The sequence below is a fragment of the Nesoenas mayeri genome (assembly GCF_963082525.1).
Source record: "Nesoenas mayeri genome assembly, chromosome: 1".
Taxonomy (NCBI): Eukaryota; Metazoa; Chordata; class Aves; order Columbiformes; family Columbidae; genus Nesoenas; species Nesoenas mayeri.
Window position 1 is genome coordinate 116,150,017 of NC_137541.1, and position 26,497 is coordinate 116,176,513.

General features: G+C 36.6%; 1 protein-coding gene across 5 annotated transcripts in view; it reads right to left on the bottom strand.

Moving 5' to 3' along the window:
- Nucleotides 1–26,497, bottom strand: part of CASK (calcium/calmodulin dependent serine protein kinase) — a gene marked incomplete at its 5' end in the record, with an annotated part of 208,161 nt that overhangs the window by 33,885 nt on the left and 147,779 nt on the right. For all 5 annotated transcript variants that reach the window (XM_080350342.1, XM_080350339.1, XM_080350341.1 and 2 more), the window contains 4 exons: nucleotides 200–278; nucleotides 1,731–1,919; nucleotides 8,453–8,533; nucleotides 9,842–9,919. In XM_080350342.1, coding sequence (XP_080206468.1) covers nucleotides 200–278; nucleotides 1,731–1,919; nucleotides 8,453–8,533; nucleotides 9,842–9,919 — 427 coding nt within the window. The remainder of the gene's footprint in view (nucleotides 1–199; nucleotides 279–1,730; nucleotides 1,920–8,452; nucleotides 8,534–9,841; nucleotides 9,920–26,497) is intronic.

Here is a 26,497-nt window from a genome sequence, read left to right on the forward strand (position 1 = left end):
GGCCCTCATCTCAAAATGCTGTCAGACATCTGCAAATAGAAGGTAACAAAGGCAGTTAACAGGACTCTATCCAGATACAGAAGTACACTACCGTGGAACAGTAGCAATCAGAACAAGGAGTATGCAGTGTTGCATAGTTTGTACAAAATGACCTAAATAAATGTGTGTGAAGACAAAAGTATTCATGACACCTGATTACCTTGCCGGTGAATCATTCCTCCATGCATAATTCTTGCCACAATGCAATGGTTCAGCTCATTCATTTTTAAAGTGATTCCCTAGAAAAGAGCAATGTTTTTACTTTTAAAATAAAACATTAAGCAGTGTGATTCCTGACAAGTTAAGAACAGTCACTTTTCTAAAAGCTTGAAGGTGGGGTAGACATTTTAAGGTTAAAGTAAAAACTTTGCCACTGACTTGAACAGGAGCAATGAAAACAGATACTATTTATAAGGGAAGATGCAGTACTTTAATATATGAGCATGCAAGATTCTGTTTTTTTTAAAATGTAGTTTTGTATTGAAGTACAAAGTGTCCGGTTTGGTTTAAAGCCTAATCTGCTATAACTACTACAAGATTGTTTTTGAACAAAAACAGCTCAAGTGGTAGTCGTAGTGGTGTTCCCCAAGTCTCAGTATTGGGACCAATTCTCTTTGCAGACAGCACCAAGTTGGGTGGGAGTGTTGACTTCCTGGAGGGTAGGAAGGCCACAGAGCGGGATCTGGAGCAGCTGGATCACTGGGCTGAAACCAGTTGTATGAGGTTCAACAAGGCCAAGTGCCGGGTCCTGCATTTGGATCACCACAACCCCAGGCAGTGCTACAGACTCAGGGAAGAGCGGCTGGAAAGATGCCCAGTGAAAAAGGACCTGGTATTGTTGATTGACAGCCGGCTGCACATGAGCCCGCAGTGTGCCAGGTGGCCAAAAAGACCAACAGCATCCTGGCTTGTATCAGGAATAGTGTGGCCAGCAGGACTAGAGAAGTGATCGTGCCACTGTACGTGGTGCTGGTGAGGCCCCACCTTGAATCCTGTGTTCAGTTTTGGGCCCCTCATCACAAGAAGGACATTGAGGTGCTGGAGAGAGTTCAGAGGAGGGTGACAAGGCTGGTGAGGGGTCTGGAGCACAAGTCTGATGAGAAGCAGCTGAGGGAACTGGGGCTGCTCAGCTTGGAGAAAAGGAGGCTGAGGGGAGACCTCACTCTCTACAACTACCTGAAAGGAGGTTGTAGCATGGAGGGGTTGGTCTCTTCTCCCAAGTAATAAGTGATAGGACAAGAAGAAATGGTCTCAAGTTGTGCCAGGGGAAGTTTATATTGGATATTAGAAAAAAATTCTTCATGGAAAGGGCTGTCAAGCATTGGAACAGGCTGCCCAGGGAAGTGGTGGAGTCACCATCCCTGGAGGGGTTTAAAAGGTGTTAAAGGTGTTAAAATATGAGGTTCTTAGGGACATGGTTTAGTGCCAATGTTAGGTTATGGTTGGATCCCGAGGGTCTCTTCCAACCGAAATTATTCTATGATTCTATGATTTTGTGTACAGCAGTAGTAAGAATGCACACATTTTAAATTAAGGATAGACACAGGAGGATATGTATCTACAAAAGCTGCTGAACTATTTCAATTATACTGGCAACCCTACTTCAAGGTGCAGCAACTGTCACTACAATCATTCTAATACTGGTCTTTACCAGTACAGAGTCAAGAAAAATAGCAAGGTTCCCTCTGTACCATTGGTTCATCTGTGTTCTTCTGGAACTGCACCAGTCGAACTCGTGTTACATTCTCCATATCCATGTCACCGTTGGCGCTTTCCGGAGAATCTCCGTTTAAGTATGGAGAGGTGGGAGGAGGTGTAACTCTCAGCGCTTCATCACTGTAAACTTCATGTGCCACTACATCATGAGTTTGAAGTAAGGCCTAGAAGAGATTACAGCAACAAAATATCAGACTTCCATCATCTCTGATGCCCCTGCCACTCATTTCTTGTAAATATTTTTGAAGCTTTTTAGGAATGAAAGGAAATCAGAGATATTTGTTCCTCATTTTCTATATAGGATTTTTTCCCTTGAAGGAGGCTATGATAAACTTCAGCAGACTGCAAATGCACACACATGTACCTAGCCTTTAAAATCTGCAGGAGTAAATCCGATTTTCTACTGTAGATAGCTCAATGAGAATGACGCTTCTTCCCTCTCCCCATCTACTTGACACCTCCAAGGTGTCAGAATTAAGCCATCTTTATTTATGTGCCTAGACACAGATTTAGCAAGCTACCTTTCTGAGCAAAATTTTCTATAATAATTACCCCAGTAAAACAGAACGTTATTCACATTCCATGGTATGACATTCCAATAAAGACAGACTGCGGATTGGTATTTACTGAAAGAATGAGGTACTCTTTTTTATTGTTTACTAGCATAATCACTTCCATATTCTCCCCTTCCCCTAGAGAACAGACCCAGCGCAACCACATTGGGTTCAAAATGACTGACAAAAATGACAATCTAAATCCACAAACTGTTCAAATACTAATTCATTAATTTTACCCTGTTTCTTCATGCAAAGAAAGTTACAACACTTAACTGATTAAATGTATTTACATATCTTTGATAGGCAGAACTGTCTGTGTAAGAACTTTAAGCTAGAGCAAAAACATGAACCCTGTAAAACTGTAAAAAGTGCAACATAGTATTGAGATAGAAGTTGGATAAAATGTAAACATTTGCAAAGCAGTATTCAATAGTACCAGGCTTTTTTATGGTATGACATTCCACTGTTCTCCAGGATATCTTTAAGAGCCCTGTATCACATCCATTTTACACTTGCATTCAACTCTAAATAATGAGTTTATTGTAGCAAGATTGCTTCTGTCCAAAAACTAAATGCGATTTATATGTGAACATAATAGTTCTATTCTTATACTAACTCATCAAGGACCAGAGATAGATCCTGCCTCTCTACCCCAATGGCTGAGTTTCTCAGATAAGGATTGATAAAACAAGCCTAGCTCTACCAACATCTCTACAATAACAGAGATATCAGGCACACCTGCATTGAGGTCAATCTATATTATAGTTAATTTCTTGTTAATTTTAATTTAAATGCTCATAGCTCTCAACTTGCAAAATCCATCAACCATGCAAGGCTTGAGACTGACCATCTAGAACTGTTTTGGCAGAGAAATTTGACTCTGCAACACCTTAGTCTTCAATGAAGTTGTTTAAGCAGAACTTAAATTAAAAAAAAAATTATAAAAACCACCCATATGAGATATATTTCTGAAGTGGAATCAAAGGCAGAAATGGAATCCTAAATTTGTTCCCAAGGCAGCATTTCTAAAATGTAGCATGTTATAAAAGAGAACTTCATAAACAGTTTAAGTTCCCTTTCCTCAAATCAGTTTCAAACTGTAGTTGGGAATTCAGCATTGTTACAATGGAATGGAATTCCCTAAACTAGCGATGCTGTGCCCACGTTCCCACCTATTCTTCCAGTGTTTCAAGCCCAACTACACAAATACTATTTTTAGGTAAATACTAACTTGTATCTGCATTTTGGTTTTAATTGTATTTTGTCAATCATAAAGCTCAAACTTGCAACAATTCCTCTTCATTAGTCTGTACTAGTGAAGCAACATTTTATATTACAGAGCTGGACCATATATGCAAATTAAACCACTTCAATTAAAGCAATTCTTAATTTTATTTATATGGGTGTAAACTTATGTGTTAATACTCCTACAGAGGTTTAGGGATTGAGCTTAATTCTCATTCTAGTGTCTGAAAACTGTTTGCAGTTGTCCCAAAGACAAGAGCATCCATGTGCAATTGTGCTTTAGCTCTGGCTGTTACAGAAAACACAGCAAACGTCCATTCTAGGAGTGTGTGTGGTCTTGGTTTTGTGCTCAAGCAATCTTTAGCAGAGTAGGATGATCTTCTGTGGTTCCTTCAGCTCAGTCTACTCCAAGCCACTTAACTTAATGCATCTGCCCATATCTGTTATTCTCTCCATGGTTTAATATTACATCTCTTATGTAATTCAGGGCCTTACATTTTTTTCACATCAAATATTTGCCTTGCTTTTACTGTATTTTTAGTAACAATATACACCTCATAATGAGATTACAATATGGTAATTTGAACATTTGTAAAGGTTCATAATTATACTAGATGACTTCTGAACATGTTAACAGAAATTAACACCAATTCAGAAAGATTGTATGTTAAAGTACAGCAAGCTCAGTTTAAATATTGAAAACAAGACTGCTATTGGATTTTCTTTAAGGATACTTTTTTTCATGCACTTCTATCAATTTCCATGATTTAGATTTTTTTTCCCTGTCTCTTTTCCTTTTCCTGCTGAAGCTTAGTGAAAACAACTGCTTTCTACTATATTGCAGGATCATTGTCTGCAAAGAACAGTGTAGGAAGATGTGGAATAATTACTGAGAGGGCAAATTACTGAAACAAATTATCAAGGATATGCTTAATGAGAATAAAGTTATATCCACATCTTCAGCATATAAGGCAGCTGTGTGGCAGGTAAGATATCTGCTCTGCATGGCTTCCCTCCTGCCCCCAACCTGGCTGCACTCTTGGATGGTCGTGCATGGGAGTCCAGTGTGCTGGTACTAAGGAGTACAGGGGAGTGGAGTGGTGTGGAGATAGCGCGGCCAGGCCCTGTGTAAAGGCAGGTACATGAACCAGATGGTATAGCTGCTGTCAACTAAAATAGATAAATGTTTCATTCCATCCAAAATGCTAGTTTCAAGCCAGCAGATGTGTCAAAATCTGTCCCGTTGATGAACTTTGCTCATTATAATCTCATTATAATGCCAAAACACACCTCCACCTCAAAAGATATACGCCTCCAGCAGGTCCCTATGCTCCCTTGCACAAGAACGGTGAAGTTTTTACCTTAAAAAATGAAGCAAGAGATTTTACACCAATCTATATCAAAGGTATGTATGACTAGAGTCACTCAAGCTCCATCTGAACGTAGAAAATTGTATAAAATACCCTAACAACAGGGGAAAGTTAGGGAAGACACCATCACAGACAAGTCAAGGAAACAGCATAACAGACTTCTGGAATCAGTTGATAGGCTCTTCTGCACCCAAAAGGATGCTTCTGGGTAAGATTTGCACCCTTGGTTAAACCAAATGTTTACCCGGGTCACTTAGACCTCAAGTTTGTATTTGTAATCACAGCAGTAACACTATGTAGTCATCTTAAAATGTACATACTTTGCAATATTGGACTTGTAGGGTCAAGCTGAGGTCATTTAGTGTAATTTGGCACTACTCAGGAGTTCAGCTGCCCTCAGCCCCCAGTGCAACCACTGAGGACAAGCTGGAACGCAAGGGAGCTTAACTTCTGCTAAATTGACCTTCTTAACACAACAGAAGGTGCATGATTATGGATAAAACTTCAATATGGAACTAAGTAAAAGTCTCCTAGTACAGCAAACATTTCAATTGCTGCCACATACTAAAGATCTATAATAGAGCCTTTTACAGGTAAAACTGGCGTATTTGGAAAACTAGTCAAAGTTGTGTAATGGAATAAGAGCTCCTTGAAATCTGTACACAACAAATGAGGTACTTGATAATATTTTAAATAATTCTGAAACTAATTACTTACTGAGAGATCTTTATGCAAAATTTACACACATTTATTTAAATTAAAATGTTAAGCATGTACAGCCTAAATTCATAATTTATTTCTGCACCCAATAAGGCACAAAAAGGCAAAACAAAACTCAAATAATAAAAACCTTTGAACTCCAAGATCTCGGTACCAGTAAGAGTCTTCACAAATGCACACTTTATTAGCTCTGGTTCTGTAAAGGTCTATACACAGTCTAAACCAGGGATATTAAACTAATTTTTGCTGGGGGCTACATCAGCCTCATGGTCGCCTTCAATGGGCCGAATGTAATTTTAGGACTGTATCAATGTAGGAATATGGTCCTAAAATTACATTTGGCCCACTGAAGGCAACCGTGAGGCTGATGTGGCCCCCAACGAAAATGAATTTGACACCCCTGGACTGTCTTTAAGTAAATGAAACACACTATACTCCACTGTCTTCCAATTAGATAATAATATAAATAACAGTAAAATACTCTGTTATCATACAGATGTTAATGGACACGATTCTACTTGTTACACCTTATTGCTTCAGCTTCTGTGCATCAGAGCTCAGCAAATTACTAATCAGAGTACTGCTCTCTACAACATGTGGTTAACACATTGAGTGTAGGCTGACAATATTCTTTTCTACAATTATTTCCTTTCCAAAGAGTATCTATTTTAAAGGCTTTGGCTCTGAAGAAAGTGGCAGAATGCCACATATGTAAGAATAATTTTGTAAGGTCTGCAACCTTATAAAAGGTGTGAGCAGGAGTGGGAATGATGGGAGAGGAGGAGGTGGCCTCTGACACTTGAGTCTCTTTGGTATCTGCACCCTAAAGGCAGGTTCCAATGCAACATGTGCTGATTTAAGTGCTGCTTTACAAGTTTCTGCTGTTCCTCCCTATCCCAAACTGCATGTTTCTGTCCCCATGCTCATTCTGGCTCTGGCAGTATTCTGGTTGTCTCTCATACTTTTTGCTCAACAGATCATTGTTTTGCTGGAGCAGTTTTCTAGTAGTTCGGCACAGTGCAATACAGAAGTGCAGTGTCAGATGAATGTCAGAGCAACTGCCAGGGAGAGGATGAAATGTGAGGAGAAGGGATGGGTCTACATCAACTAGTGATTTAGCTTGGGATGCTACAGACTTACTGAAATTACTCCTTGTCAAAAATACTTGTTATGGAATTGTGGCTTACTCCTTATTAAAAAATACCTTTTATAGCATCGCAGCAAAATAATTCTGGTTTTAAATTCATGAGGATATCAGGTGGAAATAGAGACACCTATAGAAGAAGATTTACAACTCACTTCTCTTGTTGTTTGATTTGATAGGTTAAATTTTTATATGCCAATCATTTTTATTGGTGCCTACTCTGAAAGTAATTTATACTTAAAAAATTGCTATTTCTCCTTTTTTTTAAAAAAAACTTTCTTACAATATGGCTGAGTACCATTCCACCTTGTTTTATTTCCATTTCAAGCAAGCACTCCTGTCAAATGCTGAACCAGGTTTGTTACAGACTTTAGGACAGGTATCACCTCCAGGCAATGACATATCAGTGTGTTGCTGCGTACAACATAAAAAGCCAATATCTGCATTAGCAATTAGTTCAGTGAAATAGGAATGGATCGACAAGTAAAACAACTGGGTTAGTGAGGACCTTATGTTCACACTTAACGCATTGCAGGAGTTTTTATAACACTTCTGACCAGCTTTCACTTTGCCCTGTGGACTGAATGCCCATTAGCTGCTGGATTACACTGGCCAATCTTCTGGTGTACATCCTTGAGTTTAATTTTATCTGAAAGGAGTCTAGTTTGCATGCAAACTCTTACATGATACAAGCCAAAGCACTGTAAGGGGACAATCAGGAGATTCACTTCAAAAACATACTCCTGATCTGATTTGAAGTACTGAAATAAATGCACCCAAAGCTAGAGTGGCCATCAAAAGAACACACTGGGACATGCAGCTATTCAGAGTTCATCTTATACCTGAATATGAGGTTGGTTTCAGCTCACTCTTTCCTGGAAATTAGGTTTATCCTTCAGACTTACAGTAATTCAGCTTTCAGATGAGCAAATTCCACAAAGCCCCCTGCATATAATCCTTATGTTAGGTAAAGTCAAATTCATGATTTCAAGCTGACAACAGTGTTTAGCAGATTTAAGCACACACTTCTGTTTCTGACCTTAGGAACTTCATCCACAGCATAAACAAAATAAATCCTTTAAGGAGTTTCAAAAGACTGGACTTCAGTCACTTGAACCAAGTGAATTTAAGACACTGTCCATAAATCAGGTTTGTGAAATAGACACAGTAGGAGTTGATACGTAACACAAATTCACTAGACTGTAGAAGCTATTGATTTATTGTAAAATACTGTTAAATAAACACTTACTTTGCAATGACTTCACACACCTTTATCCTAAGAAGAGCTTGGGGAACAAAAAGGAGGACCCCAGCTCTACCTATGAATATCCAAAAGGATTAATTCTTCTTTCTATGTGCAACACAGCTCTCCCCAAAAAGGCAGTTAAACTGCTCTGTCATTAGATTACTCCAGCTGCTGACAGTTTTCAGCGCAGTAACAGGGACCAATAGTAGTAGTAATAGAGACTATTTTGCCAGACCAGCAGATTAGAAATATTTATTAATAAGTATATTGTACTTTATGCATCTTCACCACCTGCAGATTTTAGGGAGAACTTACCGAAGTTTTCTCATATAAAGAACAAAAAACAACAACAAAAAAACCCAAACAAACAAACCAACCGACCCATCAAAAACCAGCAAGAGCAGCATTTACTTACCATGAAATGAGGTTGTGTTAAAATACGCTTTAGCTCCTTTGCATCATTGTTCTCTGGGTAACATGAAATTTCTTCCAATACCTGCAAAACAGGTAGAAAAAAATGCCCATAGTATCTTTCTTTCAAATAAAGTCATTAACCAAACAAATGAAAACCCTCACTGGTCAGTTAGAATATCTCCAAATGATTACGCAAAATAATGTTTTTGACAGGAAAGGGTTTAGGAAAATATGCTCCCCCCCTCTGTTAGAAGAATAAAATACCTCGCCCCAATTTTCTGAGAGATTAAAGCAAAAATTGAAGTAAACAGTTGCTCTTTTTTTTTTCAGTTGACAGTATTTCTCCAACAGCTAAATAAAATATATGGACACAGAAATGAAGCTCTAACATGTGACACACATCACAACCAACAATTGATACTTTCACACATGTTCTCAACTTATTAAAACACTCCGTTCTGAAGCAGAATTAAAAATAATCATAAAATCTTCTCTCCACAAACTAAATCAAGTGTATGTGGTCCATCTGGTATCCCACCTCCAAGCTCCAGGTTTTATAAAATCTGAGCTGTATTTCAGATTATTATTGATCAGGGAAGGAGGAGGCAGGAGGCACGTGCCTGCAACCTAATACTTTCACCTTTATTTTTCACATGCAACTTCTTGGACAACAAAAGCAGATTATTTTGCTTCTAAAAGCACCTCCCAGGAGTAATTGCCAGGAAATTTTGTGGAATAGAACTTTGCAGTGTCTATGAGTGTGACTCAAGTTATTACAAAGTGTTTTATTAGTCTTCCTGTTCATTCTGTTTTAACAACTTTATAAACAAAGTTTTCCTATGGCATTACCCCCAACAACTGTACTTATTTTTACTGATCATATATAATACAACACAACTATTTTTTTAACTACTTGCAATAAATAAACAAATCAAATACTATTTTTCAGATATAAGAATTAAGAACATCCATGTCTATTCATCTTTTATCTTCAGGGGCCACATTTCTAGGTCTGCTCTTCTTAGAACTATCCATGACAAACTTGTTTCTGTTTAAATAACTGATAATTAAAAACAAAACCTTTTGTGACTAAGTAACATAAAAACTGAACAGGAAAGATACTGCGTTTACCCAACAGGAGTGCTCCTTTCAAGACTGCCATTGTTACAGCAATGATGAAACTGAGTAATATATATAATCCTTACAGGAATAATGGAATTCTGCAAGTTTATGCAACACGTTATGTAACTTAAGTAAGCAATGGTAGAATTCCAGAAATAATTCAGATTCTGAGCCAGAATACATGCCAGTAACTTAATGAAGAAAACAAATGTTCCACTTCAAACACAATCAAACTTTCAAAGTAAAAAATATGTTTTACAGCCATTACCTCTTTGGCTCTCTGTACAGCATCACTTGGAGGATTCCTGATTTGTGGTGAAGACTTTGTGTTTATTTTGTCATACAGCTGAAATAGCAAGAAAACAAACTACTGAAATCATATGCTACTTTATATAAAGTAATGATGAGCACTAACAATAGTCAGCTTATGTTACCATGATTAAGATGATTATTAAACTTCAAGTCCCACAGATGTTTTGTATACAAAATCGAGCAGCTTAGGGTTTTGGCTTTTCATTTTTAAACATTTCCTGATTTGAACAGTGCCATAGATTCAGAGTTCATAAGATGACATGGGAAAGTTCAAGAGGTTAAGAGGTTCTGCAAACCTCCAATGCTTTTTCCACAGATTTACAGAAACTATATTCTTCTACTAGAAGTAATCTTCTGACTCTTGAATAAATGCTGTAAATCATACATTCTGCTACAAAATCAAATTAATCTGCATACCCACTTTTCTCAACAAATCAGTCATCAGACTTTCCAAACAGTAATTTAAATAAACCTCAGAATATGGCAAAAATGCTCTCGAACTCAGAATGCTACAGAAGCCAGAGTCTTTGGGGAAGAGAAAAACTAACCCTTCCAAGAAAGAGTGCTCACAAAAAAGAATACTTCTATTCTACACAGAATTTCTATTGGACAGAAGAATGCCAGTGTATTTAAGTATGGAATTGTAAACCTCCCAGGTTAATTATTTTCTTTTAAAAATCTTTTAAACCCCCTTTAACTACGCAAAATGCAATACGAGAAAGTTCTATCTGAAATTTCAAATTATAGATTTTTCAGGCTCTCTTTCATACAAACCTACCAGATTGTACGTTTTACAAAGGAACAAATGTATACTTATGAATAAACAGAGACTGTAATTAGTACTATTTCCAAATAAAAAACATTTGGTGTACATTTCAAACAAAATAGAGATGGTCATGCCTATAATTATTTCTTATTTATGTTAGACTACTTCTTTGAAATGTAAGTTAGAAAGAAGATACAAATAACTATTGTCAGGATATTAGAGAAATTTTTATCACAGTGAGGGTGGTGAAACACTGCAATAAGTTGACCAGGGAAGTTGTAGAATCTCTCAACTTTCACAATACCCCAAATTCAACTGAAATTCAACATAGTGTATGTAAAAAACATTTAAAATACACAAGGGAACCCAACATCTTCAGCAATCCTAACACTGGAAAGGATCAGCTGATAGGAACCTTCACTGCTCAGGGCCTTCCTCTGAGAAGCTCACAGCTCTGCTGTTTGGCCTTAGATACCTTGTCAAGGTACAGAGTGCCTTCTTCTCTTTCTTATATGAAAACCCATTCAGATACGTGAGATATGTAAATTGCAATAAATGCAATCCAATATCATCATCATTTTACTTGTGTTTCTTAACAATTTAATGCATATGTTGAACATTTCAAGTCCATATGCAAATAAATACAAAAAGTGGAAACAATGTCTCTTCCAAAAACATTGCCCACAGGACAGTTACACAGAAGTAGAAAAGTCAAGATAAATCAGTTTCTTCCATATCCAACCACCTCACCTTGTGCAGCCAAAACACTGCTCTACTCAACAGTTTAAGTAGCCTTGACCACTGTTGAAGTTAGTAAAATAAAAGCTTTCTACTAGCTTATAGTTCAGGAGATACTTTCATTGCATACACAATTACTTGGTTTTACCCTTTCTTAAATAAGTAAACAAAACGTACTCAAACTCCAGCATCCCCAAATTATTAAGTATCACATTTATATACCTGTTAAGAAACTCCATCAAGCACTGTGTACTGAGTAAAGCACAGCAGAAGCTGTTGAAAACGCAAGATACTCAACATGAATATTATTGAATGTACTTTTCTAGGAGGTTCACACACACATCCTGCTTAATATTAAGAAAATTACTGAAGTTAGCATGAAAATATCTTTATTAGTTATTTCTAGCAATTGTTTATAAACTAAGTCACTGAAGTTGCTGGTTTCACTCCAGCCGCTATGTTATTGTGATCCAAAACAACTGGCAGTTTACAAACACAGTTTTTTTCTCACTATCATGGGAGAGGATAAGTTATCTTCCGAGATTAGGAGAGCGGCAAAAAGGAAAGTAGGAAGCAAAGTGCCTCTGAAAATGTTTAGCAAAAAATCAAGGCAAAGTTCAGACTAAACAAGGCTGCCTTTATTTTTCTCTAGCACCCTTTTGCTGAGGCATGGCACTTTAATTCCATCTTCCAGAACTGCTACTGAGATTTGCTTCCAATCCTGACAGTACTTACAAGAAAAACCTCTGTATTTGCATTAAGGTTGGAAGCCTATGCATCACCCAAGCCATGTGATCCATTCATTGAACCTGGAGGTAGAACACAGCCTCAAATGGAGAAAGGATGTATTTTTGGTAGCTTCAGTAGCACAAGCAGATCTCTTCTAGAGAATCTCCTCATGTACTCTTCCTCCAAAACTCATTACAGTGGAAGACACTCATTCCAAGATCTAATGGAAAACTATGCAAACAGCCAACACCATGTTTTATTTTTACCACATACATAACGCATTTTTCTCTAAAATTCTGTTCAATCCTAACTCCAAAAAGCAAGCAGCAAATAAACCCCTCAATGAATCTGAAAAGCAACTTGAACCTCTTCAACTTGAAATGCATTTTTAAATGGTAAATCCCTCATTAAAATCAGGAATATTTCATGATGGTATACTAGTTTAAGAAAATAAGAAACACAATTTTTCATTTGTTTAACTGGGTTACTATCACTTCAACCTCTGCATGCGAAGAAAAAGAGAAGCATATTTTCTGCCCAAATAAAAGATCATACATCTAAGAACAAAGAATACATGTAATACTTAGAAGAGAGGGAACTCCCTTGGCAAGGGGAAGGGGGAATCTCAGCCAGTCAGAAAGCATCAAGTCAGCTACCTGTGAGTTTCTTCTGGGGAAGACTACACTCAAATGCCCACACCATTGTGAGAAGAGCAACTAAGGAATAAGACTGTTACATTTGTTTGTGGCGTGCCACAGTATATTGTTCAAAATAGTGGAAGAATGTCAAGAGGCAGAGAGGGCTCAGAAAAAGCTTTCCAAAAAGATCAGTCATCTCTCTCCCCCAGCATACTACAAAATGCTTGAAGAAGACAGAAGTTTGATAACATAAAGGAATTCTGTTTAAATGACAAAACTATCACAAGATTCAAGTAAAAGGAAGTAGTCAGGACAAATTCAGAGTAGAATTAAAGCACAAATATTGACATGGCAGGTAATTAAAATGTAATTGATTTACTCTCTTAGGAGATTTCAAAAATCAGAAACAGACATTTTTGAAAAGGCATACTTGAAGTTCATTCGTGGAGTTCTTAGCTTACAATGGGACCAGGCTACATAATTAAAATTGCTTCTCCTAGCCACGTATTCCATAAATTATCGAATAAGCTTTACGATTTCAGTGATAATTTAGTTTGTAATTTGTTGGAAAATGATATCTATCTCAATAAAATTGGTGCTTTATGAATTATCCTAAAGGAAGCCACTAGCAGTAGTAAAAGATTTTTTTTTGGGTGAAGTTATCAATGGTCAAAGAAGACTTCTACATGATATGAAGAAAAACTTAGTTTGTCAATTCCTGTACAATATTTTTTAAAGCATACTGTAGATGTTCAGCTAGTTATTACCATCTCTGTGCCTTGAATTACTTTTACAATAGGAGCTGACTGTGGCTTTCACCATGCCAGAGTTTCTTTGTCTTTTTATAGATGGGACACAAACCCTTACATTTTAATTGTGGTTCTTGAAATGATGGTGAAAACTGTCTTGACCTAAAACTGTTTTCAATCCCTTTTCAGCAGCAAAACATCTGCACTTATTACTGACATTTGATACTAGCAATGGAATAATTTCCTAGTGGAGATAAACAGTATTATTACCAAACTGTCTCAGTGTCTATTTTCACATCTCATCTAGAAACAACCTTTTATTGAGGGCACGCAATTTCTCTCTGGTATAATGCATTATAGCACTGAATTATTTTGGAGAGTAGTGGCACAAATTACAATGCACAAGACAAATGCAATTTTTACACACTTAGACAGTAAAATGACAAGACTCTTTTCAAATCTATAAGTACATACACAGCAATATCCCATGAACCATTTATCTTGTTCAGGTTCACATGACACTGAATATTTCTAATGCCTTAGGACAAATTAAAATAATATTATGTACAATATTGCATCAGAAGTTTATGTAGTCAAAGCAAAAATAAGAACATAACCAAGATACGTAACTTTAAAAAACATGTGAAGTAATAATAAGCAAACCCAGAAACAAGGGAAGTATTAATACCTCTTAGTACTTGTTTTAGGTTTTAATTTTCTCAGTATACCATTTCAACAATGCATTCACATAATTTTTTTGAATATTAAAAAAAGCATGTCTGGTTCTAAACTGTCTCCTGTTTGGTATGCACTCATATAAACAGAAGGACGAATTCAGGATATTATTTTGTATCCCTCATTTCCAATTTTAGTAATTGTGTGTTCAGTCTGGAAAGAATTTTTTAGCATTATGTTATTAAGCCTATTTAAAAAAATCATATTAACTCTAACAACAATTAGTCTTTACTGGTTACAGAAGATTATTAGAAGCTTTCTGCCAGAACACAACAGACGCTGGTAAGATGAGGAAAGCTTATACTAGCATTAATGCACCAGAACTGGTGAAGTAGTCCTACCTTCTTTGCAATCCTGAAAAACAACATGGTTTTTCAAACGTTTTTTGCACTTAAACAATAGCTATAGCAGAAGTAATTCAGAAGAAGGAATTTACAGCTCCATAATTCATCTCTGAAAGCATCTGAATTTAGAGGTTTCATTTAGACACATAAGAACATTTGTTCCCTGGCACATAAAAATCCAAGACAACTTTACATGAACTTTTTATGAAATGTTTAAGCAAACTCTGAACGAAACCTGTTTGCACTCATCACAGAATAAAGTGAACATTAATGACAATTACAGCCAGGCTGTACACATTCCTGTGGTACAGAACACATTACTTATGTGCAGTTAGCTACACAATTTTAGTCACAGAAAACTGGACTGTTTTCAATGTTGTTGTCTTCCAGCAACCTTAAGTCCTTAATTCTTCACTGTCCTCACTAGAATGGTTTTCCATGTAATACCAACAAACCTTCAGCAGGGGAAAATCTGTCTGTGCCCTAATTATGGGCTTTCTTTTGCTAGGACAGTCTACTGTGAAGTGAGAGTAAGTAACTCTGCCCCCTCTTCCCAGTAGCTCAAGCTCCAGCAATTTCACTCAGCAATAAGCACAAATCTAACAGTTAAAAATTCACAATATATATTTTTTTTAATGTCGTAAAATGCCACAGCAATTGTAACCTTTGGAATTTACAAACTTTTGAATACTTTACTTTGCAGTCTCACTCCTCAGCACCAGTTCTGCTGCATTGGCTACACAGAAAATCAAACTTAAGAGCTTACTCTAAAAAAGCTTAGCAATCACAACAGATACGTTAACAAAACTTCATATAACAAACATAAACTAACATTATATAGCTAATTAACAGAATGTTACCTATTCTTAAAAATACAAGTTTTACTTTAAATTTTGCATGCTAGAACACAAATGCTATGAAGAGAATACCCACAGTAAATCAAGTAGTGTCACTATCAGTTGACCAGCTTTTTTTGTAGAAGTCCAGACTTTTTGTCTTCTACTTCTGTAAAGGGAACTTGTTTCTTCTGATATTTAAAGGCAAACAGCTCAAAGCCTAATCCACAATCAGGCAGGCGAGACAAAACAAACTCTTCTCTTCTGACTAGTTTTTCAGATGTGCAGAAATTCCTTTTTAACTGTTTCCTGTAAGAGGAGTCAGAATACTGTCCGAGCACAACCTCTAATTCAATGTCGTAGACATCGCAACTAGTAGAAATTCAGCCTCACTGTCTGGTCTGAAATCAGTAAGCATTTTACCTATCCAAAATCTGGAAGTTTCTGAGATGCAAACGATAAACCCTTTGTTAAAACAAGCGCCACAGAACTGCTAGAGCACAAAATCCCAGGATCTTTCAACACAAACACACATTTTGTGAGGATTCAGTTGTAATTCAGACAGACAGATAACTGGGTTGATAACCTCAAATATTAAATCCTTGAATCGAAACATCTAAAAATAATTATTAAAACATGTCCTTATATATTTGACTTTTGCTTTCTGGACAATATAATCATATACAACATAGTGATATCAGAAGAGTGTTTTTCATCACTTTCAGGTTTTTGTACCATCTAAAAATTCTTGGGTGGAGGTGCTGCCCCTTGCACAGCAACATTGACTAACAAGTAGGCTTGCTGCTCTGTTACCTTCCACAGCTCCCTACTGTGGCACTCCATTTACCCCAGAGGTTTCATGTGCTGCAAGTCTGAAAGAAATCTATGACCTGCTGAATGAAATTATATCCAAAAGCAGCAATATCAAAGATGCACTAAAATTAAAGAATCAGTGAGATAATTGATAAACCACTTCACTCTTTCTTCTGCCAGTTCTGTTCCACATCTCCTTTTCCATGCAAAATGGGTGTCTCTTTCCTCAGGATTCTATACTCTCAAGGAAACACTTCCCCGAAGCTAACAAATCTGGCTGGAAAACACGCTGAATAACAAGGTCACTGTCAGCAGGGACTTTATCTTCAACTTTGTTTAAAGACAGTTTGTTCTTTTAAACCCCCTGTTTTTGTTTTTGTTTAAGAACTGCGCCTGAAGCTCGCTGTTACCATTTTAGCATCAGTGACCTCATATGCATTTCCCAGCATGATTCTACAGCACGTTACAGCCCATTCCATATAAAAGTCTGAAACATATTTAAGACTCTACTTTGTGACCTCTTAAGCATCACAGGTTACAGCCCTCCACAGATTCAAACTTTTTTCTGTGTGATATGCTTATTGTAGAATAGGAATATGATCAATCTTTGCATTCAAGTTCCTTATATGGTGACTGTTGTGCAATTAAACTGGGAACAAAACTACTTTAATACAAGGTTTGAGGAAGGAGTTTATCAGCTAAAATGGAGATTTCCCTAACACAGTATTCACAGAACAAGACAGTCTGAGGCAGTACATGAATTCTGTCTGAACAGACAACAGTTTGCTTCTGTTATTCCACAGAACCGACAGCTGTCATCACTGCTGCTTGTTACTTCAAGCACTAAAGACTTTCAGTAACCCTGACAGAGGCTATACTCATTTGAAATACTCAGTTTCTTTCTACATATTCACATTCATGCAACACATAAATTATCTTTTATGTAAAAAAACCCCCACCTTATAGTAGCAAAGAGAACCCCAAATTTCACTTTAATTCTGATTATTTATGTGATAGAACTGAAATGGTTTTACGTTTTAAAGGAACTTCAACTGGCAAAATGTAGGCCAAGTGTAATTTGTTTTTAAAAGTCATGTGTATTCTTCTGTATTCATAACTTGTAGAACAGAGACTCATGTTGTTACCTGTGTCGGAATGAACATAATACCGGATTTTCTTAAGCCTTTACCTACAACAACAGGCAAGAAAAAATGGTGCCAGGTAAACTCAATCAACCCTATGGAATTTTAACTTTAACTCCAGGCTGCTTCCTTTTTTTTGGGGGACCATTCCACATTTGGGTTTCTTCACTTGCTTTATTTTAAATCAAGAACTTAACTTTTAGGGGGAAGAAGAAAGGAAACCCAACCAAACTGGGCAAAACATTTTTCTCTGTGTATTAGTTCAATTCCCACTGCACTTGATTGGCAAACAGAGAGTAAGAACGATAAATTTCATTGTATCACATACACGAAACCTGAAATTCTGGCCAAGCAAAACTGACACATCAAGGATAAACGACAACTGGAAAATGTTTAATAAATGTTAGCAGGTTGTTAATGCCCACACTTCTGATGCACACAAGATACCACATTTCTTGGTGTTTAATGCCTTACCACTGGAGAAAGAGGAAATCTATTAACGCATCTAGTTCAAGAACTGCTAGAAAAAAACTCCTTGACCCTTCGGCTTGCTATGTTTGACAACAAAAACTGTCTGTCAGATGTGGCCCTATTGAGTTGTCAGAACAGTATCTTAGTAAAGCACGAATGATCGAGGTTCATTCTACTGATGATGAATATACGATAAAGGCGTGAAATGATTGTAGGTTTCCTTTCAGAGGGAAAACACATTCCTCAGAAGTGCACAGCCACAGGACTGTGTATGCAGTGCCTTTGTAGTAATCCAAGGGGTAAAAAGAAACCCAGAAAGAAATCCTCCTCGTTGCCTTCACAGGGTCTGTCTACTAGTAGCAATTTGGTTATATGGTGGTTGGAAGGAAAGCACACAGCCCTTTGCCAGAGTTGGCAATAGGCAGAGATGCCAAGTGCCATTACATGTGTTACCACTCAATATTTTATCATCTAAATCCTGCATTGACATATTTTGCTTGCTTTGGAAACACCAGGGGAATTAAATGTTGAGGTATGGAGCACTGAAAAGTATTTCTATTCTGTTACGTAGCTAAAGGTTGGGATATCTGTTGTATGAATTTTTTGAACAAAACTTAAAAAAGCAAAAATAGATCCAAGTTTAAACTCCCTCAATAGGTTACAATCCTGTAGTGAAACTGCAGGCAGGCAGGAACTGTGGGGAAATCACACAAAGTTCAATCTGAAACTAGGACTGAACAAACCTCTGGAGCTCCATATGCTACATTCACTGTGCTTATGTATCTGGGTGTAACCATTTTCTTATACTGCTAGTTTGGACAAGTAGCAATTTTAGCTATTAAAACGATAAAGGAAATATTTCTACTTATGCATATTTCATGGCACATTGCTTTCTGCAGTCTTCATAGAACATAAAATATTTTCACAGGTTGTTCTACATAAATCTTTGATCTAATTTTAGTTTTTAAACTGGTATAGTTAAAAGCAGATTCAAAGACACACGCTTAAACTGGTTCAGACCACAAGATCAAGTGTCAAGATGTTTGGTAACATCTGAGTTGTATGTTCTATTTCTTTGCAAGGGGCTGACTTTTTACCTTCAGCAGATGTGAGCTATGAACAAATTTTAGCTCTGCTGTAGAACGTATGCCTTTTTAGCAGAAACTATGATGTACTATGCACTTACTCTGTAAATTCAAAGACTTCACAGTTCAGAGGTAAAAGAGCTGAGGAAAGGACTATATTCTCACAAAATAAACTGCAGGGTGTGTGCGTTTTTTGTCTTTATTTATTTCCACAACCATCCTTTCAAATTGTGCCTCTTGATTTGCTTGGTGTTTTTGTTTGTTTTGTTTTTTTGGTGTCACAGAGTTACTGATAATAAACAGTCATGTGCTACTCCTCAAAATCACACAAGATATTATTTCCTTCTATTTAATTTCAAGTGCCTCTAAATGTCTCATTTATGTATAATGAATCTAGACTCCATTATCTAGCAGTATGATATTTTACTATAAATTAGGACTCTAACCTAGTAATTTGTCTCATATTTTTAGAAACCCCCATATTAATACTCATAATAAAAATTGTACTGACTACAGAAGCCACTGTGATAGCAGATGTTAAAAGAGATGCCAGACAGTACATGTGCATAGCTTGCCAAAGAGGAAGAGGTTGCAAATGTAGCAAAATTCTACATCTTATGTGACACATGTAGGTAAACATATGTTCTCTCAAATTGGAAAGTGTGCTAAGCAAAGCCTGAGATTGAATAATCTTAAATAAATACATGCTACACTTTAAAACCAGAGTGACAAAGCAAAAATTATTTAGATTTAAGTAGACTGACTAAGATATTTTCTTACCTCCTCAAAGGAGGTGGGAACTCTTCAATTTCTGCTGCAGTCATCCAGGGTACCTTTCAGTACTCCACTACACTCTACAAGACATCTCCAGTATACCATCTAATCTTTTCCTATTTCAGAAACTCGCTGCCACAAGTTCCTCCAGCCACTTTTTTTGTGGAGGCGTCTCAACTCCATTCCTGTATCCCAAACCAGATTTTTCTCTGTTCACTTTGCAAACTTTTCAACTTCTTTTAGAAACACGAAAGAAGTAAAACTAGGATGAGATAAAGGTACTGCTTTTCACACATCAGTACCAAGAAAACTAGCACAACAGTTGGAATATCAACACAATGAAATTCAGTGGTTCTAATAAAAAAAAACCCACTCTCACGCTGGAATGTACCAGTAGTACTGTTGTGAAAGACATGGGCTTAGACCACTACTTCACAAGGTACTTTAACATATTTGTAATTTCAAGGACACAAAAATCCCTTTATTTCAATAACATAGTAAATTATTTTTGCTGCATCAGATATCAAATTGAAGCTGATCTTAAAAATACTAAGGCAAACCACCTTTTAAAGGTGACACCAAGCAGCCGATCAGGTAAAACTAAGCATAAAAGACATTGAGGTGCTGCAGAAAGTTCAGAGAAGGGCAACAAAGCTGGTGAGGGGTCTGGAGCACAAATCTGATGAGGAGCAGCTGAGGGAACTGGGGCTGTTCAGTCTGGAGAAAAGGAGGCTGAGGAGAGACCTGATCGCTGTCTACAACTACCTGAAAGGAGGTTGTAGCATGGAGGGGGTTGGTCTCTTCTCCTAATTAACAAGTGACAGGACAAGAGCAAATGGCCTCACGTTCACCAGGGAAGGTCCAGATCAGATATTAGGAAAAAATTATTCACGGAAAGGGTTGTCAGGCATTGGAACAGGCTGCCCAGGGAAGTGGTGGAGTCACCATCCCTGGATGTGTTTAAAAGATGTGTAGATGTGGCACTCAGGGACATGGTTTAGTGGTGGACCTGGCAGTGTTAGGTTATAATAGTTGGACTCAATGAGCTTAAAGGTCTTTTTCATCCTAAATGATTCTGTGATTCTAGAAGAACCAGAGAAAACTAATCCCTCAACACAGGAATGGCTAGAAAAAGTCATGTTACATGGACAAGGCCTTGATACACCCCACAGAATAACCTTCGCCCCTATTTGCCCTCAAACTTCCAACATGGGTTAATGACTTCTAGCAGTAACTATAGACTCAGGTTAGGCCTAAACAGGCTTCATTCCTTTGAATAAACTCTTCAGGGTTAGATCACCATCTTGAAGAAAAGGATGCTAATGATCATGGACCTCATTAGAGGGACAGAGAATCCATATAAAACTAGTTAAATCCACAATGATTACAGAGGGTTGGCAAAGAACACAGCTTCTCACATGCTTTGTGACATTGAGCACATATCTTGCACCAGGAGGTGTTAATATTGGAGGAACAACCATTTTTGTTTCTCCTTATCCACATAGATTTTTTGTAATGATATAGTAACAATAAAAATATACTGCAAGGAGCTCATTAGTATTAATACAAAGAGCAGTCAACATGGACTAGCCAACTACTTGAATAACTGGAAATAGGAGGCAGTGAGGCCTGACTGACTTGAAGCATAGCTTACTGGGCTGTTACAACATTGCCTTTGAGTATTTTAATGTAAATTAAGCGTACACTGAAATATTATTCTGCTCTCAGTAGCAAAAAAAAAAGTGGAAGTGTTATTCAGGATTTGTGGACTGCATCCCAGGTGCTGTGGCATTTCTCTATTTTTGTCATTTCTCAGAGTAAGTTCCAGGCTTCTGGAGAAATAATAAATCTGAGAAGCTGAAGTTTTAGAAGGAAAAAAAACCAAACCAACAAGTAGCCCTTACGGTTTAAAAGGAATTAACTTGAACTACACTCAACATAAAAATAAATGAAGAAAACGTAGCAAGTAAAATGTGAAAATGATCATTTTAACCTCAAAATAATATTAGTGAAGTTAATTAAGTGTTTTACAGGAGTCAGAAATAAAATTCTACTGTTCTTTGACAGATCAGGACCCAGTAACATAAAAATACGCTGTAACAAAGGGTATCTTAAATTATACATACTAAAAAATGTCTACTGATTTAGGCTTTTGGAATCTGTTGCTGCACACAGACACAAACACACTCCTGCACACACACTCACAATGACACACCATTGACACAGAGAAGATGACACAAGGCCAAGAGGAATGGGCTAAATAGTACAAGCCTAATTTAAAGTACATAGTTTATTAAGCTGAATTTCACTGATGATTCAACACATCAGTACTATGCTTATACATACTCAGAAATGACAGAATATTAGTTAGAAAGAAAATAGGTTAAAATATGACAAAGCAACTATCTATGACAGTGTCACGCAATCCAAACCAGAATTTTGCATTGTTGGAAAGTGGTAGATACATAAATTTCTCAAAAATGAATCTTAACCAATATAGAAGTTACTGTTGGCTCTTATTTCTATTAGTCTTGTGTTTAAGATTCTCAGTCATACATCAGTGTTACATAAATATTATAATAACATGGAATAAAAATCATTTCTGCTCAGAAGATTAAATATAAGACAAAATCTCTGTAAAAAATAGTGAGACAGAGAAACAGGTAGAACAAGAAAACAATGATGCCAACTAGCGCAGTGATCTACATATCCCAGGAAGACTGAAAATGAAATGCAAAGACATGAAGGAAGTTGAAAATGGAATGGATTTTTGAGAACGATTAGGAAATAATGCAGCAGAAATTCTAGAATAGGCTCTGCTTTTAGTGTTCTTTCAGATATGGCCTTCCAGAAAAGTTACCTTTTAGAGAAAAAGCCTACTGCACTGGTGATGATGATCCAGCCCACCTGCTGAAAGAATTCTTCGATGAGTTCTCCCTAAGGATTTGGTCATTGTTCTTCTACGGTACTTGGGAAAGGAGTTTCCATTGCAGCGTGAGAGACTGTCCCTCCCACTCCCTGGGGCTGAACATGCTGCCTCTGCTGGACTGGGATAAAAGCCAGATTTGGTTCCCCAAATAGCAAGGTGCTTTCCTGCCAATATAATTTCTTTTTCTTTTTTTTTTTTAAACAAATATTTTCCATTTGCTTTTTTCTTACAAACATATCAAAGGATAATTAAAAAATAGGAAAACAGGGTGTTTTAAAAATGAGAAAGGATCATTTCAAATATGATAACTGAGGGAGTTTAGCAAGACATCTAGCACACATACACTTTCTGATCTGTTTTTGTGAAAGAAACATATTCATGTTCAGTATTCAAGAGGGTAATGACCAATGGTGATCCAAAATCTTGAACAACACTATGTGATTCACATAGAAAGCCATTCTTATTCAAATCAAAAACTAGAAAAATCAGATGATTCATGAAAATATTTTAGCTTTTTACAGACAGCTGCTGGTTTTCTTTTCTATATCATATGATAAGATATTCCACCAGTCTATTAATCATTTTAAAGAAAGGAAGAAGGCAATGACAGCAACCTGAAGATAGAAATTAAAATGTCTCCTGTTTTGCCTTTTTTTTCCCCCAAAGTTTAAAATAAAATTTTTAATTTAGCATATGTTGCTCACAAAACAGCAAATCAGGGATGAATGTATGAAGAGTTTAAAACGTTTTCAAATAGAGAACTATAGTATCAGCCATGGCTGGACACAGCTGAACAACTGATGCTTTTACAAAAGACAAATTTACTGTGCCAACATCCAACATTGAGAGGGTAAACAGAACAAATCAAAACAGATCCAGTAGAAAGCTTTAGCCAACCATGTAAGAGGCTAAACTGAGGTCCCAAGAACATTCTTTCTAGCAAAAGAGAAAATATGTTTCCATAAAAGTCTGGACTTCAGGACCAAATCTGTTTGGATGACTGAGTTCAAAAGAAACACTAAGGGAACTCCGAAGTGTGCACAGATGCTTTTTCCTTTGAAACATTACCATTAGCAGAAGATAACAGACTTTTATAAAAACCAGATTCTCTTGAAAAATCAGTATACCTTAAATATATGGACTAGGAATGTAAATTAAACTCTAAAGGGAAGAAGAGGCTACACACATAGATATGACACATATAGCTACTCCAAAATGTTTTAAATCTCATTTAGTTAAAACTGTACGCATATAATGTGCTATGCCAGCAAAAGGTAAAATAAACTTTGAAGGAAGTTTATAACGCTTCTAAGGCACACATACTTGCAGAAAGCACAACACTTACCTTAGTGAATCCATCTATGAAAATAATGTAACGAACTTCTTAAATTAACAGCCAAAAGATAGCCTAGGGAACCATCTGACTCAGGACAGACAGATGCAGACAATGCCAGCAGCACAGAGAGGCCCCAGGGACACAAAAGCTGATATTGTTCTCCTGCTGAGCAAAAATCTCACTTGTAAATCAAACGACATCTGCATTCAGAATCACCCACAGAAAGCGTCCCTGAAGGGGTGACTAACTACTTGACTCAACAGAAGAAAGATTCCTTGTCTCCTTCAGTGTAGGCAGCTACATAAAATAGCAGCCTCTGGGTTTACTTTTTAGCAAATTTTGCTTTCTTTGATGCACCAATAGAGATGAAACACAATATGTAAAGACCTTCCCCGTTAGGTACAGCCCTGAAGACCAGTATACTTTTCGAAACAAATAATCATTAAAGTAAAATCTTTTGTCATGATATAGAAAATAGCCAAACATCAATGTCTACAAAACTGATAACCTCTTCACACTTATTTCAAACTTATTTATCAGTATTGCTGACATACAGCAATACAGCAATGTCTCCCAGGATCTCTTTCATAGAAGTCAATGAAAAAGTCTTAATCAAAGCATTTGATAAGGCTTCTGAAAATCTGTCAGTGGTAACAAAAAGCTGCTTCACTATTTAAATTTAGCTCTATTTCCCATAAAGTTATTTATATCCTTTACTTAACTTTATTACATTCTTTTTGATATAAACTGGATACCAGAATTAAACAATCTATAAAGCTTTGGGTAGGAATAAACCCAGACAGTTCCAAGTCACGCATGGGAATGTCCTACAGCATTCAACAAAATTTTGATCATCGCTTTTCTATCAGAAGTGAGAAAAAAAATAAGACCTGTCCCACCCAAAATTATGCTTTTACTTTACAAGAAAGATCAATTATTAAACAATGTATTTTTAAGGTAGTAAATATTTCTAAATGTCTGTTTCTAGAAGTCCCTTTTCTTTATTCTCCTCGGTAAATAAACTTAAGTTTTTAATAACGAATTGTGTAACTTTTGTACAGGAAAACCACACTCAACACAATAGAGGAATTCTACAAAATTATAAAAAAAAAATCACACAACAAAACTATTCAGTAAGCCCACATCAGGATATCCTGGTGTATTGCAGGATTTGGCCCAGAGTGAATATCAATTACTTTGTAAGTATTTGGCACCTTTTGCCCCCCTTGTTTTGAACAGCTTTGGCACCAAAGTAAAGTAGAAGACAGTCTCAAGATGGCTATCTAAACAGAAGTGAATGAATTGACTAAAAACAACTGGTGGGATGATAGCTTTCCATGGTGGTCAGAGGTGCCTATCCTCATAACATCTAAGTTAACAAATTACTGAGAAAGAAGGCTTCTATTTTGTGATCTATAATTACCTGAAGAAAACAACACATGGATAACTTGCAGTCTAAACACAAAGATTGTCTTTTCCTTTTTTTGATTTCAGAAAAAGTTCGGAAGCAAAAGAAGGTATTTCAGGAGCAGGAGTGAGCTACCATCATGTGCATAATCTAAAAATAAGGATAACTCTTGAGAAAGAGTAGGAACATGAGAACAAATTTAACTGTAGAAAAAGGCCAAGGAAGAGGAACAGCAGTTTTAATGCAAAGTGACAGCCAAAACGCCACAACAGATTATAAAATTCCTACAGAGTGGAATATAATGCTTTACAGGTGACGTGTTCTGGTGAGCTCGTAAACCCCAAATATTGAGAGGCATAAACAGTTTCCCTGACAGAACTTCATCCAAATACAACTGACGATATTTTCAGAATCCTGAGAGAAACTGGAGTAGTATCAATGCATAAACAGAAATCAATCTCCCACTAGGTTACTAAAAGAAAAAGCTACACTTTCAAATAATGCTGTCAGAAACTTGCTTCAGTCTTTCAAATACGTATTTCATGACGCTGCAATATTTTAGAATTTTATTTCGTATTATTCTAATAAAGCTATATTTGAGAAGACTCTATCATCCTTCTTCCACATAGCATAATAAAACTAAAATGCTTTTTGATAGTGTTTTGTTCTCACAAATTCATTATTATAGTGTATATTTAGATGTATCCCTTTCTGTCTAAGATAATGACCATGACTTTTAAATAAAAGAACAGCAAAATAGTATGAATACATTGCAGTTTTTTCCTGTTTAAAAGGCTACAGCAGAGCATTACAGAAATATTACATCATTAATGAAGTACTATGAACCAGACTAGCACTGTAAAGAACAGAAAAAAGCAAAAGCATTGCAGAAGTATGAGTTAATGTCTGGTAGATGAGTCATAGAGCAAAATACTTAAACTAAAGGCCATCTGGTTTACCAAAGCCCAAGACTTTATACAACAACATAACAATGGTTAATAAATATCTAAAACCTTCCTGCACGAGTGACACAAGTATTTGGTTTCTTATTATTACACTCATTATTGTCTTCCTGTCCAGATCTTTATCTCTTTTTCATATTATCTGATCACCTTTCCA